The sequence below is a fragment of the Miniopterus schreibersii genome (genome assembly GCF_964146895.1).
Source record: "Miniopterus schreibersii genome assembly, chromosome: 2".
Taxonomy (NCBI): Eukaryota; Metazoa; Chordata; class Mammalia; order Chiroptera; family Miniopteridae; genus Miniopterus; species Miniopterus schreibersii.
In genome coordinates, this window is record NC_138102.1 from 71,833,886 (window position 1) to 71,852,903 (window position 19,018).

Genomic DNA, 19,018 nt, shown 5'->3' on the forward strand with positions numbered 1-19,018 from the left:
TGTGATTCTGTTGGCCAACTGTTGGCAGTGCACAGTCACTGCATAGCAGTTTTTGTCATGCCCGGCACTGACCCACTTTACCACCAGGAGGACCCTGTCTGGTAGAGCCCCTTTACATAGTTGCTTTCCTGCTGTGCCCTTATGTCTATCATTAGTCATGAAATTAAATTTCGGCCCTGGTTTGTATGGCTCAGTGGTAGAGCGTCAGCCCCTGCACCGAAGGGTCACAGGTTCAGTTCCCAGTCAAGGGCACACACTTGGGTTGCAGGTTCGATCCCCAGTCCCAGTCGGAGTGTGTGGGAGGCAACCAATCAATATCGATGTGTCTGTCTGCCTCTCTCTCTTTGTATATATATATGTATATATATATAAAGGAAAAAAATATCCTTGGGTGAGGATGAGCAACACCAATAACAAAATTACATTTCCTACCAAGATCTAATAGAGGAGAACAGAGAATCCCAGCACTAGCCCCACAATGTGACTTGAACAAGCTTCCTAACTTCTTTGTGCACTAAATTAATTTTAGTTCTCCTTCCGACTCTAACGTATAATGCTATAACTTTAAATGACAGCATTTATGTTACTGTACAATTTCGATTAAATATCTTACACACCCACTAGGCATAAACACGAAAATGAGTACAGTGTGGTCCCTGTCCTCAAAGAGGCTCTAATCTACAGAAGAAAACTGAAGTACAGCAGGTCCTCCAATAATGTTGTTTTGTTATATGTTAATAAGATGCCATAGAAAATTAGCTCTTCTTTATATCAAGCAGCCTAAGGTAAAATTGGTTTTATTCTACATTGTTTCATTTGAAGTTGCGGAACCTATCAATAATGTGAAGTGTATTTACTTACTGTACACAAATAAAAATAACTGAGAGCAGACCGTGATAGTTACAAAATTCCGGGAGCACAGAAACTTAAAAATAATTCCATTAAGAAGGGATAAAACATATCAAGAAAGAGACAAGTTATATTAAGTACTTAATTATTTCAAGTATATAACTTGTCTATTTGAAAAGTAGTCATAGTCCTATAAAAATATCTGCAGTCAGCCCATCTTTACACGAATGAGACAGGTCTACTGGGAAAGTGTTTAAGCCCAAGAGAAATCTGAGATTTACAACTATGCTATGAGTTCTGTTATTAACCTAGAGAAACAAGTTTAGAAGCATTAACAATATAATAATTTTAAAAGGTAGAATTAAAAAATTAAACAAAGAAAAAGAACTTGATGAGATCTGGTGAGCATATTCGAATCAGAAAATAAAAATACTGCCCGGCTGGGCGTGGCTCAGCGGTTGAGCGTCAACCTAGGATCCAGGCGATCGGGGTTCGATTCCTGGTCAGGGCATATGCCCAGGTTGCGGGCTCGATCCCTAGTCGAGGGGTGTGCAGGAGGCAGCCGATCAATGACTCTCATCATTGATGTTTCTCTCTCTCCCTCTCCTTTCCTCTCTCTGAAATCAATAAAGATATGTGAAAAGAAAAGAAAAGAAAGGAAAAGAAAAGAAATGAAAAGAAAAGAAATGAAAAGAAAAGAAAAAAATACTTCAGACCAAAGCAAACCAATTGTATTCTGTAAGACAATGAGAAGCTTTCTGAATGTTAAATCCATGTACATACTTCTTTGCAGCTGACTTCTTCGGTTTTCATTTGGTGCTATCAAGGTGTATGCACCTATGCTAGAAGGAAGACAAAAAAATTGCTTATTATCATGAGAAACTACTAATGCCTATAAACCACCAAGCATTTTTCCTGCTAATATGCCCTGTTTACCATCATTGCCATCAAATATGTACTATGGAAAGCACTCTTCTCATTAAGACCCACGTCTGTTCTCCAGAAGCTTCACAATCTGGTTGTCAAAGTAAAACACATGCACATGGCCAAATATGGAAAATAAAGCAGTTGAAGCCTGACAAGTGACTGCTTCACTACTGGCTCTGGTAAACTCTGCAGGGGTCGATAGTTCCTCTAAGTGATGGGCAAGTCCCTTTGAGGTGGCTTTAGACCTGCATTCGCTTCCACGCACCCCATATTGAGAGTACAAGAAATACTCATGCATTCTTTGTCCCCACAAACTGGGAATATGGGCCATTTGCAATGTAGCCATCTCATCTTACATTATTTTTTACTGAATTTATTGGGGAGACATTGGTTAATAAAATTATATAGGTTCCAAGTGTATATTTCTATCATTCATCATCTGTACATTGTATTGTGTGTTCACCACCCCAAGTCAAGTCTCCTTCCATCACCATTTATCCCCCCTTTACCCTTTCTACCTACCTCCACCCCCCTTTCCCTCTGGCAATCACCATACTTTTGTCTGGGCCTATAAGGTGTGTTTTTTTGTGGGGATTTTTTTTTCTTAATCTCTTTACTTCTTTCACCCAGCCCCTCAACCCTCCCCTCTGGCAGCTGTCAGTCTATTCTCTGTATCTGGAGCCTGTTTCCAGTTGGTTTGTTAGTGCATTTTGTTCATTAGATTTCACATATGAGTGAAATCACATGGTACTTGTCTTTCTCTGACTGGCCTTATTTCCCTTAGCATAATAATCTCCAGGTCCATCCATGCTGTCCCAAAGATTAAGAGATCTTTTTTATAGCTGAGTAGTATTCCATGGTGTAAATGTGCCACAGCTTTTTTATCCACTCATCGACTGTTGGGCACTTGGGCTGTTTCCAGATCTTAGCTATTGTAAATTGTGCTGCTCTGAACATAGGGGTGCAGGTTAGTGCAGCCATCTCTTCTTGATGACCCATCTGAGTGGCCACCTGACCACAGTCTTGTCCTTTTGAGTTCTGACTCTTCCAGGCATGGATCCCTCATTCTCCTTGGGACACTGGTTGAGCATAATCAGGAGCTCAAAGAAGCAAGCAGTCACTTCAATTCATGGGATTATCAGAGAAGACTTCGTTTATGCAAAAATATTCAACTCTGTTAAAATATTGTGAGCCTCTGAGGGCAGAAACTGTGATTGACTGATCTGTTTATGCCAAGCCCCTGGCACAGCACCGGGTACAATGTAGCTACTTGACGAATGTGGGCTGAATTAAAATGAAAGGATGCCAACACCCAGTGTGTGAGTTTGTGCTGGGTGTGAGTTTGTGCTGGGTGATCCATGTGGTCCCACAAGAGCATGAATAGTTCATAGAGCAAAAATATAGCACAGCAACAGACTGCAGCATGCATGTGGTTACAGTGCTAGGGGACATGTTATGTATAAACACGATCAGCTTATAAATGTAAGTTTCCTTTAAAACAAAAAAAATAAATAACAGGTACTCTTAGAAGTCTCTCTCTTCAACACAGAATGAACAATTTCAAAGGACAAATTAGCAAAGACTGAACTGCAGAGGCCAAAAGTGCTGATTAACAAAAGCCATTTCTTCCTTAACTATTTATGTTCCTAGCAGTGAGCCCTCGGCCAGCTTCAAACTGGGCTTTAATTTTAGACTTGTAAATGGGAGGTGGACGACCATCTTTGCATACAAATAGGGCTGCTGGATGCCCAATTACCTAATGTATATCAGCAGATGTTGCATGTGTAGCCTAGCATACGTGCAACGTTATGAATACAAAATTAAGAGGCTGCTGCTAGAAATTAATCCCTTGTCCACTGCATAGTCTTTGTTCACCCTAAGAAAGATTTTTCACTTCTCAATTGCCAGCACTTTCTAGGAGCTTGAGAGCTGCAATTCTGTGGATAGTACCTTGCAGGCTTGAATATAGTACAAAAGTGAGCCATTCTGCTGAGCCTTAAAGATGATACATGAGATAATGGATATACACGCCAACCATGAAATGACGGGCACAATCCTCAGTGTTCACTAAGATTGTGGTATGGAGCTTCTCACCTTCCAGGGATTTGACTATACTGCAGATCAGTCATTGTTAAATTTTAGTGTGCAGCAGAATCACCTGTAAGATTTGCATTTTTAACAGTTCCAGGTAATGCTGGTCTCACGATCTGGGGACCACACTTTGAGAACCACTGCTCTAGGTCAATCAAGCTGACTTCAAACATCTGAACTAAAGGGGAATTGATAAAGACACATATGCCAAAGATCATGAGATTAATTAAGCAATAGCGCTAAGATGCAAACCTAGGACTTTTGACTCAGACCAGTCAGGTATCTGCAGCTAACTCCAGCTCAATGTAGAAAGCATGAAATATGATTGTCCTTAACTTCAGCCTCTTGATAGACTTCCAAACAAAGTAATGTACTTAATTTAACTGAGCACCTATATACACTTGTGTTAGGGACACCACCACAAACAGACACCAACCACTTTCACAGAGCTTATGCTTTAGTTATGAACCATTCATGAAACCACCGGACACACCATAAGGGTACACAAACAAAAGTCAAAGTGAGATGCAAGTAGTGAGAGATCCAAGGTGGAGGAGAGTCAGAGACCCCAGAGGGTAGAAAACTTCAGAGAAGACTAGCAAGTTGAGGCTTAAAAGATAGGATCTAAAAATGGCAAAACGTGTTTGTTTGCTCAGACTTTGTTAAGAGCAGCTTCATAGAGAATTTTCCACGTTCCACAGGTCTCTCTTATAAAAATTTTGCAAACGTAGGATTAATATGTTTGTAGAAGACTTCATTCTATAATATCTCATCTGATTAAGTTCAAGTCTGATAATATCACACTAGAATCTTTAGTCTCAGGAATCAGGTTGTGGTCAACCTGTGGCCAATGTGTGTAGGTTACAGGTACCCAGACACGGTCCAGGGCTGGGAAAAGAGGAAACAAATCGTCTAGTCTTGAAATCAGAGGTTTCTAATTGAAAGCGTTTAAGCAGAATCCCAGGCTCAAGGACAACGGTCCAGTAATAAATGTTTTATGTTAGAGAATTTCTTAGCAACCCTCTGAGCAATATTTTATTGGCTGAGAGTGCCAAATCTAAAACAGAATACTCAGAGGAAAGCATTGCCAAGGAACAGAGCTTCTGTTCCTCTTACTTGCTATAGGAAGAAGAGCTTACGTCTAAGGACCTGCCTTTTATTTTCTATATCATGTGGCAGAACGTAATGCCTTGGTAGATACAAATATTCATCCCTGTTCTCATAGTTTTTCCTCGACTTGAATAACAAATATAACTTATTCAGGCTTTCAGTCAGCCAATTAGTTTCCACCCACGGCAAGGGCCCTGCTGTTCTAACCTCCACCTCATGTCTTTCAACAGCCTGACTCTCAAAGTTGCTGATCTACACAAGCTCAACCTACCTTTCAGTATTTAGCATTCTGGTCATTTCCTGATCAACCAACACTCAAGCTACTGAAATAAATGTATATCTTTGAAAATGAGTTTCCTTAATTACCTCACTGAAACTTTATGAAATATCTCAATTCGTCATATTGTTTTCACTCTCCAACAGCACATATCAGTGAGATACACGAAGGGAAGACATACAAAAGAATAGCACGAAGAGAAAAAATTTTCCCTGCACCATAAAAAAAATAAATACATTCAAGAAATGTTTTCCCTGTGAGGCCTCTCCTGAGCTACACCACTCCTCCTCTTGCATACATTCTGGCACAATTTTTATGAAGTCTCATCAATAAGCCCTCTGTGAAAAAATGATATGTTGAAGTTATAAAAAATATCTTGGCTGGCTAAAAGTATTACATAAATATATCCCCTGGTGTGTACAAACTGCAGATGTAATTTAAATTTCTAATTAAGAACAACATTGGTTGACTGAAGGAAAACACACAGTCAAAAGCAAATCTTCAGAAAGGGCTAGAAGATTATGTTACAAACATAATTTCAAGCAGAATAGTAAATGTAGTCTACCGTCCTAGAAAACATTTGTTTGAGGTTTTCATAGTCTCATAGCTTGAGATTTTCTAGAAAATCTTATCCTTGGGTGAAATTGTAAAAAAGAAGGACTTTTGGTTAACCAGAGGCACTGGATAGAGGTTTATTTTCTAGGTAAGGCTTTCCATATTGGTTTTTGCTAAATGATCTTCAGTGCAAGAATCCGAAGCTTACTGTTTCTAGTCGACGTGAGTCAAAACTTTTGAGGCACTCAGGCTTTAAGAGATCTTTTATAAACACACCGTATTTCCAAGAGAAACATAAAATGACAAGATCAGACTGAGTAAATCATCCTTAATCCCTAAGCCGTTACATCAGCCCTGATCCAGCACTCCACACCTCCAGTGTGGACGGGCTCATGAATTCTCTTTGGTTTTAGAATGTGCAGAGCCCAAAACATCGTCTGCACACCCGAGAGGCTGATGTGCAGCTGCTTAGTTCTATAATTCACAGCATCTCTTAGAGAGATGAATAGATACCCAGAGGGAAAAGATAAACAAGAGATCAGGTGGTCAGAGCCTTTGTTCACGGGATACCTTTATGGAAACTAGAAAGAAGTGCACATGCACACACACGTCCATACAAGGGTTCCCATGCAGGCCATGGCTTAGTGAGGCATGGCAAACTTAGGCAAATTAGGAAAAAGTGCCTCTTCTCTCAGATGGATATAACCCCACACTAAGACAAAGGGTTTGGTATTTACAGTTGAAACTTGAACAACACGGGTTTGAACTGCACCAGTCCTCTTATACTAGGGGTTTTTCAATAAAAACAGCCCTTCATATCCAAGGATTCAACCAATTGCAGATCAAAAATAGTCTTTTCCCATTCCCAAGCACGGATTCCCACCTCTAACTGAAAATACGGGGGGGGGGGGGGGGGGTTAACTAGAAAATCTTTATTTCAGATAAAATTATATTTCCATAATTTAGGATAAAGCAAACACATTTCCTTGAGTCCATTATCTTAGGTAATTGTGATTTCCATGAATAGAGTTACTCAGTATCATTTGAAAATTTGCCTACATGCTTGTTGAAAGCTTCTGTAGCCTTTCCTTGGTAGGAATCCAGTTTTTCTGAATTCTTCCCTTTCCTTCAGGAATTCCATTTTGCATTCTTTATAAAAGGCAGGATCATTATAGTAAGCCATTAGACATTCTTTCAATGCAGAATTCCTTTCCAGCATTTTACTACCATAAGGATTTCAGACTCCTTGCAACATTTGGTCAACTCTTGAACTTCTTCAGAACGTCTCTCTTGGGCCTTCTCGCTCATTATTTTAGGGATCAAAATAATGTCTTTTTGACATGTCTGAGTGCTGCTCATACAGCCCAGCAAGCACACTTCTCAGGATTTATCCTTCTGGGTCAAGTGCCATCTCGGTGAGAGAGGAAGACTGAAAATACTGGCTTTGATCCACGATTGGTTGAATCCATGAATTTCACAGGGCCAACTGTAGAGTCAAAAGTTATATGTGGATTTTTGACTGCTTGGGGGCTGGAGCCCCTAAACCCCATTTTTTTTCAAGGGTCAACTGTACTTCAGCTCCAAATTACCACCTTAGCCAGGCATGTTTGTGCAGTTACCAACCTGCACAACCTTACAGGATGGACCTGAACAATGTCAAATTTCTTAAAACACACACACATAAATGATAAAAGTTATGAAAAAAGAAAGTAAGAAAGATTCACTCTAAAGATACAAAGAATATGTATGAAATATAATATTATAAAGATTCATCATCTTTAAGACATCAAAAGCCAATGATGGAAGTAGAGATGGGGACTGACTAGTAGGTATACTTGTAAAATGCATAATCTTGCTTCTCAGTAAAAATCAATGCAAGATACTCATATTTTTAGAATATAGAGATGTTAGGCTTGGGATTTGATTTGACATTACTGACAAGCTAACCTTAATCCAACAAACTCACCTTAGCCTGTTACTATTTCATGGATGCTGGCAGAAGTCATGAGACTCCTGGGTCAGAAACAAAGGACTTTATTGCTCATGGCACAGCAGACAGGGTGAACATCAGCATATTTACAACTGTTCTCTCTGGCCCCAAGTCTTATGGGGGCAACAATGCACACTGAGGTCGCACTGCAGCTGAGGAACAGAGCTGGGGGATCTACCATATTTATAGCAGGAAGTAAACAAGACTGGTCTTTGTCCTGGGGGAGAGTGTACCTCATCTTTCAAAGTTCCCAGCTACATAACAACTCTGAGAAATTGTCCAGATTAAAAAGTGGCCAGGTATGCAGTTCTGGCACACCCAGCAAGACATATAAGAGTGAAAGAGGCCCAAGGAAAACTGTCTTTTCCAACAATAGAACATTTAGGATTAACATTCTTTTTAAGACTGGCTAAATGATAATGAAATTGGCATTTGCATAAAAACCTGGGCTATACATTTTATTATTATAAATAAGCTATGATCTAATTATGTACACATGTCTTAAGCAAAATTCCTCAAGGTTATCTGTAACAAAGGAAAAAAATCCAAAATGCAAGACATAGGAAATTATATTTAAATCTTGGCATAGAACATTTTAAAGTGATATTCATCATTTATTTCTGATTTTAAAAGAAATATATACTCATAGAAAAAATACATACAATTATTTTTAAAACATGTAAAAGTCACTCAAAATCCCACCCCTCAGAGATAGCAATTACAGTTTTATTTGGGTACATTTCAGCCCAATCTATATTCTGTGCATGTTATGGCACAGTTGCAATCATATCTTAAGTCTGGTTTTATATCCAACTTTCATCTATAAGTGGTTTCCCACCTGAAACACCCATCAGAAAGAACTTATGAACCCCTATGTTCATAGCAGTGCAATTTACAATAGCTGAGATCTGGAAACAGCCCAAGTGCCCATCAATAGATGAGTGGATAAAAAAGCTATGGTACTTATATGCATGTATGCATTATCCATGGACACAGACGACAGTGTGGTGAAGGCCTGGGGTGGGGAGCGGATGCGGGGTGGAAGGGGTGAATGGGATAAAGAGGGGACATCTATAATAATATTTTTAACAATAAAGACAAATTTTAAAAAAAGAAGCTGTGGTACATTTACACCATGGAATACTATGCAGCTATAAAAAAAAGAAGGATCTCTTACCGTTTGAGACAGCATGGATGGACCTGGAGAGTATTATGCTAAGCAAAATAAGCCAGTCAGAGAAAGGTAAGTATCTCTTGATCCCACTCATATGTGGAATCTAATGAACAAAATAAAGTGATGGCCCGGCCGGGCGTGGCTCAGCGGTTGAGTGTCGACCTCGGATCCAGGCGATCGGGGTTCGATTCCTGGTCAGGGCACATGCCCGGGTTGCGGGCTTGATCAATGACTCTCATCATTGATGTTTCTCTCTCTCTCCCTCTCCTTTCCTCTCTCTGAAATCAATAAAAATATATTTAAAAAAATAAAGTGATGAACAAAATAGATCCAAAGACACAGAAGCATGGAACAGACTGAGGAATCTCAGAAAGAAGGCAGGGGTGGGGGAGTGGGTGGGGAGAGATTAATCAAAGAATTTATATGCATAAATGCATAATCCATGCACAAAAACAATAGTATGAGGAAGGCCTGGGGTGTGGTGAATGAGGGGTGGAGGGGATCAATGTGGGGGGAAGGGGAGACATAGATAATACTTTCAACAATAAAGATAAATTTTTTTTAAAAAATCATGCCTTATGATTTATGGCTTGACATTCCTCTATAGACTCCTATAATCTAATCAGTTTCCTTGACTTTTTTCTTCCTTTCATTAGTGACATTTTTGGAGAGTCGGGTGTGATGATTAATTTTATGTGTCAACTTAACTGGGCCACCAGATGCCAGGATACCTGGTTAATGTTATTTCTGGATGTGTCTGTGAGGGTATTTCTGGAAGATATTACCATTTAAATCAATAAACTGAGTAAAGCAGGTGCCCCTCTTAAATGGTGTGGGCATTATCCAAAACCACCGAGGGCCTGCATGAATAAAAATTTTAAAAAATTAAAAAGGCAGAGGAAGATTGAAACCACTCTGCCTGACTGTAAAGCTGGGACAGCAATCTTCCCTGGCCCTCAGTGCTCCAGCTTGCTCGGCCTTGAGACTTGGAGAGGAATCTACACTCTGGCTTTCAGGCCTTCAAGCTACACCACCCGCCTTCCTGGGTCTTCCTCTTGCAGATGGCACATTGTGGGATGTCTCAGTCTCCAAAATCGCATGAGCCAACACCTTACAAATATATACACTGTTGGTTCCATTTCGCTGAAGAACACTGACTAATGCACCAGGTAAATTGTCTTACAGAATTTGTAGAATGCCTCACAGTCTGAATCTGAGAAATTTTGATATCCCTCACAATTAAATATTTAGGTTAAACATTTTTGGAAATTGTACCACATAGGGGATGTTATCCAAGATTCCATTGTTAGAACTAGAGCTGTTTCCTTGTATAAATAATAAACCAATGTGTAAAAAACACTATCTGCCTAAATATTAGAGCAATCACATTTTAAAATAAAGATTAGAAAGAGAATATATCTTCTACTTGTCACCTCTTATTGTCAGTAGAAATCAAAAGGTATAATGGCCCTAAGACTTTCTGCTTGGCATAAAGAGTCAAAGGGCACAACCTACACATTAAAAATAAAAATGTCTTTGTATCAAAATGTTTGAAGTGTTTATTTCTAAGGATTGGAATTGCAGGGGATTTTATATTATTTTTGCAGTGTTGGTGTGTTTATAACAGGCATATATGACTTCACTTCTATAATCAAGGAAATATATTCCAAACATTTTTAACTGAAAAAATATTTTAACTAAAGATTTAGGGGCTCACATTTTCTTACAAAATTAGGTAGCACAGGATTTCTGCTCTCATTCTCATTCCATAGTAAAACAATCACTGGGCAATACTAATCCTTGAGTTTCAACGATGGTAAACGTCTTCAGTTTTTCTACAAGACTTTAATGGATTGCCTTTTAAGTGTTCATATTTTGGGGCAAAATTATAAACATTACAGAACAAAGGAACCATCATCAGTTGATTCTCTGATACAGCACAGACCCTTCAAATGCAGTCTTCTCCCTTTGATTTTTTTTCCTGTTAAGCTTTTGGTTCAGATTCAAATACATTCTGAATAGATGCAATTAACCTTAACAATATGTATAACCTTAAAGCACTGTACTGACTTTGAAGTAAGTAGCCTTATTGTGTAATTGAACTAAGTTTCTTTGTTTCTGCTAGGCGTCTACTGATTGTTACAGGTATTGTGTGTTTTCGAGCTTTCATCATCCTGTTGATTTATTGTTTCACTGTTTCAGCTGTCAAAGGCTTTTTGAGAAATGCCCGCTCATTTTTGATGATATTGTATTTGAACAAAAATGATTACTCCCCAAGACTTGGCAGGCTGCAAATTCATACCACACTGAGGAGTGGAATCTGGTGTAAAAGAGTTGGAAATTCATCTAAGCAGGACCATAATTTCTACTCTCCTGCATAAACAGGAGGGTAAATTTGATCTAATCAAACCAAAATGTCTTTTCTTTTCGTTCACTCCAATAATCTCTTCTGCCATGCATAGAACTGTGCTTTTCAAACTGTAGGTGGTAAGCCACAAGAGGAAAATTTATTTTTAATGAATAAGAAAAAAAAATGTCAAGAATTTCTCACATTCCCATAGAAAATTTGCCCTTATAAACTACTTCTCTTATCCAAATCATTTTAGAGCTGTAAACAAATGTCACATTACTGTTTCTATAGCACCATTTGCCCATAGAAGTTCTATTTTTTGATGTGAAAATATGGCGATTGATAGGAAATTAACTAGTTGCACTTCATTCCTTCTTCCAGCTCTACATCATGTTCAGGATCCAGACTGTGGCAGATAGACTCGGTTGGGTTTGAGTGCTGGTTCTGAGACCTAAGAAAATCATTTAACCTCTCAAGACTCAGTTTCTTTACCTATAAAGTAACAATGTCTTTATTGTGAAGAGAAAATTTAACGAAGTATGCTTAGCACAAGGTCTAGTGCACAGGTTAAGAGTTCCAGACATAAAAGTTCAGGTTATTGATTGTTACTTTGGTTCTAGTCTCTTGGTTTAACTACTTCAGGTTGCAACTAATTTCAGGGCACTGTTTAACTATTATTTCAGGTCACAACTAATTCACTCTATGCTACCATAGTATTGCAATGCTTCATCATTTTCTCATTTCAAAAATAAACCAAATAGGCAGAGCTCTGCTAGTTTGGTAGTAGAATCTGGTAATCACTGAGGCACCTACCCAGCTCATTGAGCCATATCACTATCATAAAGTTAGAAATTCATTAAATAGTATCCGTTAAATACTACCTGTTGTCTTACAAACTTCCTGAATGCTTATGAGTCGTGCCTGGAGATTGGGTTAAATAGTCCCCCAATGAATAGCCAACTATACTGAGCCATCCAGAAGAACACTCATCAGCCTGTCCAGGTGGCTCAGCTGGGCGGAGTGGTATCCCCTACACCAAAGGGTTGTGACAGTCCCAACCCCAGTTGGGGTGCGTATGGGAGACAACCAGTCAATGTTTCTTTCTCTCTCTCCCTTCCTCTCTCTCTAAAAATCCATGAAATCATAACCACAGGTGAAGATTTTTTTTAAAAAGGAAGAGTACTCATCAGAATCAGTCACAGATTTCTCTCCCCCTGTGTATTATTGTTTCATAGCCCCTAGGGGAGCTTTGGCCAGTATTCAGCTCTCCATTCCCAGGGAGGAGTAATAGCCTGATCCTTTCAGGCCGTGTGGCATCTATAGGCCAAGCTTATTTTCTCACAGTCACATGAAGAGACTGAAGAGAAACCAGGAGCACTGCAGTGAAGAAGAAATAGTAAAAGCAGTTCTTATCGGCTCTCATAAGTTTATAGAAACTGGCACTCTGTTTAAGACCATTTTATGTGACTACTTTGGACTCAAACAACACCTTGACTCACCGTCAAGAATGACTTAAATTTTTGATCAGCTGTCTTAGACATAAGAAATTATACTGCAGGGTTCAGAATATACACATCAATTATTAAACTGTGATGTTTATAAAAACTGAACTGATACTGTAACTTAATGACTATGTTATCATATATCTCACCTTCCATCCCAATTTATATTTACAAAATGTTTAATACTTATGTACCACAGTGCTCTTTAAGGGGAAAAGAGAGAGACATCAGAGCTTGGCTGTCAATAAGTGGTCTTACCAAACCCTCCTTTACTCTCCCTTCACTCTCCTTTGAGAGTTGGAGGGTGAAGGGAAGGAAAAATATTAGTTACCAGGGTTATTTTCTTTCCAGTAGCACAACAGGCTGTGAAAAGTACTGAAGTTAGAGTAAGAAAGCTAGGGAAGAAGGGAGCCCCAAGGGAGGAAATGAGAAAAAGAAGCGTGTTCCCCCAGAGCACACACAAAGCACTCGGTCAGACACCGTGTCTAAGCTGTGTGCCGGGGGACAGGCGCATCTTCAAGGCTGTGTCGGTTTGGGCTCTCCAAGCAGCACACAGCAAGATGCATCCGGGTGGGATTAGACCCGGGAGGGGTTTCCTGGGGGAATGCCTGTGACGGAGAAAAGGGGAACGAGCAGGAGTAGGCAGGGACAGCCTTGAGAACCAGAGCAGGTCCAACACCTATGAAAGGGGAGAGCCTCAGACTGCTGCTGTCCAGTTCTAAGGAAACCTTGGCTAGGGCAATGGGAGTCTTCTGGCAGCAGCTGGCCAACAGAGGAGCTCCACATGGGCGGGGATGGGCTGGCACGAGCAGCCTGGAACGCTCAGACGCTGCCGGGAAGAGTGCAGAGCAACTGTGTTGTCAGAGCCAACGAGCTAGTGGATCCAAAAGGGTGGCAGCTGAGGCTGTCAACTGGCTGTGCCCCTTGCAGGGCGTTCTTTTGAAGGAGACCTGAATAGCAAGCTCCCCTGGCTGCCACAGGAGCTACTTAAACTCCTGTGTATAATAAAAAAAATACAGATATTTAGTTTTTGTCCCTGATTTCTGGCACAGAGCTCCTAAAATCATTGGAATTGTGAGTAATAAAAGCCTGGATGATATGCTAATGAAATAGATGACTCCTGGTAGGGGGGCCTCTAGATAACTTCAGGGTGGGAGCTGTTTGCCAGAAAAACCAGCCACAAGATTAGAGGGTTAGAACTTTCAGGTCCACTCCGCCCCCCACCTCTGGGACATTAAGTTCAGTCACCACCAGCCAGTGATGTAATCAATTATGCCTATGCAGTGGAGCCTGAATAAAATCTCTTGAACAATGAGGTTTGGGGAGCTTACAAATTAGTGAACACATCAAGGTACTGGGAAGGCTACCCACCCAGAGAGGGTATGGAAGCTATATTTTGCCCTATGAATCTCTTCCATTTGATTGTTCTTGAGTTATATACTTTATAATAAAACTGTAATCATAAATACAGTGGTTTCCATGACTTCTGTAATTCATTCTAGTGAATTATTGAACCTGGAGGTAGAGAGAAGTCATGGAAACCCCAAATTTGTAGTCAGCTGAGCAGAAATGTAGGTAGCTGGGGACTTCACTGGTAGCTTAGGGGAATAAACCCTTAACTTGTGGCATCTGTGCTAACTCTGAGCACTTAGAGTCAGAATGGAATTGAACTGCAGTTATTTGGTGTTGGAATGACATATTTGTAAGAAAAAAAAACACACAACTCCTATTTATCCTGTGGACTTGCAGCTGAAACATCACCTCTTAGGGTTCCTTCTGCTCCCAAGACTAGCCCTGGATTTCCTTAACAATGCATAAAATGAATTATTTGTGTAGTTATCTGATAAGTGTCCATCCCATCAGTTAGACTGTAAGCTTCATAAGGACTTGTCTTTTGCTGAGTAGTTATTTGTCCCTATATTTTTAATTAAATATACAGAGCTAGAGGGCTGTTGTGAGGACTGAAAGAGTTAATACATGTCATGCACTTCCACATACTAAGCACATGTGTTTACTACAATTACATCTTTAAGTCTCTACAGTTCTCAGTATAAAGTAGGCCACAAATATGTTAAGGTAAACTGAATTTGTACATACATTATATTAAAGTTAACTGTTTAGTAAAATTCCACAGTATGGATTCATTTTCAGAACGTCTTTATATCCTTCAAACAGCATCAAAAGGACCACTTGCAGGTATGATTATAGACAAGTATCTGAATGAAGAGAACCCTGCCTGTGTTACCATCACAGGCAAGGGCCTATTGCCGAGAATTCAATAAAGCAAGGTAACAATCCCTTCCAGAAAAACCTGTGCCTTAGTCTTACAGTATCTAGCTATGAGTAAGTGAGCAAGATGTTTACAAACAAGCAAACTATTGAAATGAAGGGTAAAAGATTATTTTGGATTAGAAGTTTGTGGGAGCTTTTTTCTCTTTAAGTCTGTGTAGACAGTTTATGATATTTAAAGACAAGATAAAACCACCAACTAAAAATAAGTGGGAAAGCCAATATGAATTAGTAAATACTTGTAATTATTTAAATCCAAATACAGTCAAGAACTCAGCCTTGCCTTGGAGTCTACTATATAACGGCCCTCAGGATTCATTTTAAGAGACTGTCATAAAATCTCTTTATTTATACATTTATATGTAAGTAGTGTTTTATGTTTTTACAAGGCACAAACAACCCAGGGTAACAGCATAACACTTGGTCAACAAACATATTCAATGAATATAAAGCCATCAGCACCCAATATTTTACTGGATATTTATTTGCTTTTTATGCATAAATGTACAAAGCAAATATACAGTAAAACATTGCAAATATCCAGCAGAATATCCATGCATAACACAAACATGTACACACATACTAAAAAAGGAACCCTGAGACGTTGATATCAACTTATTTTAAGTAGCGACGAACTGAGGCATAAAGTAGCTAAGCACCTCGTTGAAGCTCAGACAGCAAGCAACCGCACAATCAGAACTTAAACCCAAGTCTGCCTGGCATCAAAGCCGACGCCCCTCTGCCACACAGAGGCTTTCCTAATGAGCCCCGTGGAAGGATGCACACAAAACAAAGTCAAATCCCAACCCTTTATCATATAATTAAGCTCATACTGAGAGTGAACAAACTAAGCCTGACTATTAAGTACTTAATTTTACCCTTCCCTTTTCTTAATTTTCCATCAGAAAATGCTCCCAATTTCTCTCCAAAAGAATAATTCAAACCTTAATGGCTTTTTGTTGTTGTTGTTGATTTTACTGAGATGTTATTTTTTCCATTTAGCCATTTCCTTGATTTCTCACTTCCATTAAAGGAGATAAGTGAGAAAAAATGGCAGATATAAGTGATTAATGCAGACATAAGAGGCCTTTAGAGTGGTCCAAAAGGATTTTGATGTTAAACACCTAAAAGGGGATATATCTTTTAATGCTCTACCTTTTGCAACTAGTTCACATGAAAGTAGAAAAATAGGAGAATTCTGTGAAAGATAACCGAACTCCCCCATGAATTCTCTAATGGTCTACTGGCAAACCCTAGAAATCACAAAATAGTATGCAGTGAAGAACTGCCCCTTTCTGAGCAAGTTGGTCCAGCAAGATTCTAGGGCAATTTACAATCAAATAAGAAAATAGATGCAACTACTAATGTTTATGAGATGATATGAGCTTGCAAATAAATGATTATACCTCAGTAGATGCTTTTTTATAGAAAACAAAGCAGGTAGAGGGTGTTTATCATCAACCCGAAACTAAGTGTCCATGACCTCTGATACATTAAATGCTGCTGCTTATGGAGATATAGGTTACTCAAAATTAATGTGCTTCTAGAGAGGGGGAGGGAAATGCAGCAATCTCACACCGAAACCACCAAGATCATCCACCTCAACTATGATTAACCCTAAACTGAATAATATTAAAAGACTGGTACTTATGAATTCTCCCAAAACTTAACGGATGAAAGAAAATCTGTTTATTGGTCACAAGGTTATATATTGTTCCTTAGCAATCCGCATTTGTCTTCCAAGTGACTAGAAGTTGAAGGAAAGGGGGAACTAAAAATGAAACCATTTGGACCATTCCAGTTCACAGAGGCAGCACTTCAAACGCAACAATGTCTTCACAAACCACACTGTTGAGTTACAGAAGCTCATTCCATTGGGCAGAAAGCCAGAACCACTGACACTTTGCATAATAAATGTATCCCAGACACAAACTGGATTCCCTGAACTGAAGATCAAGAGTAAATAGTACCTGTCTGTTCCATTGAGGAGCACTTCTCAAGGTAAGGGACAGGAAACTGCAGTGACTCCCTCCCTCGCAGTCTACCCCTCGGGTCCCAAGTGCCTGGTTTACCTGGGAGCTGTGCCGGGAGGCGGCATTTGGACCTACCCTGCCCCAGGCCCTCCTCACCCTTACCATGCAGCTGGTGTGGAGATACCATTTAGGGCACCAATTTTTAATACAGGAAGGACTTTTTTTTTCACACTTGTTAGAGTGTGAGTTCTGAAGACACCTGGAAAATTAGTAAGAAGCCAAGGCGGTTTGTCTACACCCAATCCTGCAGCCAGTCACCAGAATCAGGAGGCTGGTGGCCTTGAAAGGAATGGGGCTCAGGTAAGCGTGCAAAGAACCGCAGACTGGCATTCATTTTGTGTTTAGGCAAGTGAACCTTCATTCTCTCAATAACCGTTACTGGGCCCCTGTGGTGTCAAACTGTAATGATCAAGAAGGTGTCGGTGAGTATGTCTGGGGTCCAGGCTCCTGCCCTCGCCCCCGCCCCCAAAACCTGCTGTGAAATAACTTACTGGCTCTCGCCCGTCTGCTCCGGTCTCTCCCGCGAGGGGTTCTCGGGAGTTGCCTCCAAAGCCGGTCCCGGGCCTTGCAGCGGGTCAGGCTCCGGACGCCGCACGGAGGGGTCGCGGGCCTGGCGGGGGGCGGCGGCGGAGGTTCTGATCCCGGAGCCCACACTGCGGGGGTACATGGTTCAGAGCCCGCGGGCCGGGCGCCGCGGAGGGAGCGATGCGGCTGGGACCCCGCGAGTCTCGGGATGCGATTCCGAAGGGCAGCGCCCGCGGGTTTAACAGCTGAAGTTTCGATTCCTTACCAGCGGCTGCGGATCGCGCCCGCCCCGGGACTCCCTTCCCCCTTCGCGCCGCCGCGGGGCACCCCGGCCTCCCCGCGGGGCGCGGCTCTGGCCGCGCCCGCCCCGCCCCGGGCGCCGAGAGGAGCTGACTTGGCCGCCGCAGGTGAGTCTGTTTCAAGTCTCACAACCAATCGTAGAGGGTGACAAAGGTGACTCTTCTGTGATCAGCCGAGCATCTGAGAGAGAGTAGCTGCGAGGTGGCTAGAATCCTGAAAGGCGCTTTAGGGGCTGATTGGCAGGTAACCCTAATTTGAGGTTACTGCTCCGTGCTGGAGACTACAGGCGTTCAGGTGCCAGGGATCATCAGGTCAGTACTTAAAGGCATCTAAACAAACTTTCGCCTTCATCACTGCTCACTGCTCTTTGGTTGTGCAAGTTAAAGGAAATGGAAAGTGAAATCAAAAGTACAAAAAGCACAAAACTGAGAAGCTGGGGGGTAGACAGAGGGGCTGCTGCAGGCGGCCTCGCTGAGTAATTGATCAGACATTGAAGAAAAATTGATGAAATACCTGCCCTGTGCAAGACACTGTGCAGTGATTCGACTACAGTGTGTGGATTTTTTTAAAATACGGATTTGCAGGATTCTGCATCTGTAGGCATAGAGGCATTTTCTAAAAGCTCCCAGATGATCCTGATGTGTGCTGGATTGATCACCAGGCTCACAGAGCTGGCTCGACAAAGATGAGAGGAGGCTCTTCCCTCACATGACCTGTATTCTAGGGGGCAGGTAAAGGGCCGCTAAAGCCACCGCGGGATAAATGAAATAACAAGAGGATGTGGTCAAGCTAGTAAGTGCTCAGGGAAACTGGGAGTTATCCTGAGTGATTCAAGGAAAAGGGACGTTTGACAATGAGCCACGGAAGACATAGGAGTTTACCAGGAAGGAGATTGGATAGCAGAGGCTTGGGGCTTAAAATGGCAAGATGTGGACCTCACTCCAGGTGGGGTGGGGAGCTGAGCACCCGGGCCCCAGGCCAGTGATCCATTTAGGAGCAGAATTGTCTTGCTATATTATGGTGCTTAGAACAGAGATACTTGTTTG

General features: G+C 41.0%; 1 protein-coding gene and 1 pseudogene across 3 annotated transcripts in view; both read right to left on the reverse strand.

The window, feature by feature from the left end:
• EPSTI1 (epithelial stromal interaction 1) overlaps window positions 1-18,000 on the reverse strand; it is a 91,868-nt gene extending 73,868 nt beyond the window's left edge. For both annotated transcript variants that reach the window (XM_081129738.1, XM_081129739.1), the window contains exons 1-2: window positions 17,639-18,000; window positions 1,633-1,691 (exon numbers count right to left, since the gene is read on the reverse strand). In XM_081129738.1, coding sequence (XP_080985864.1) covers window positions 1,633-1,691; window positions 17,639-17,814 — 235 coding nt within the window. In that variant the 5' untranslated portion in view covers window positions 17,815-18,000. The remainder of the gene's footprint in view (window positions 1-1,632; window positions 1,692-17,638) is intronic.
• On the reverse strand, window positions 6,865-7,117 carry LOC308553668 (COX assembly mitochondrial protein homolog pseudogene; annotated as a pseudogene). The gene has a single exon. The product of its transcript is annotated as a COX assembly mitochondrial protein homolog pseudogene (transcript).
• Window positions 18,001-19,018: the final 1,018 nt, after the last annotated feature.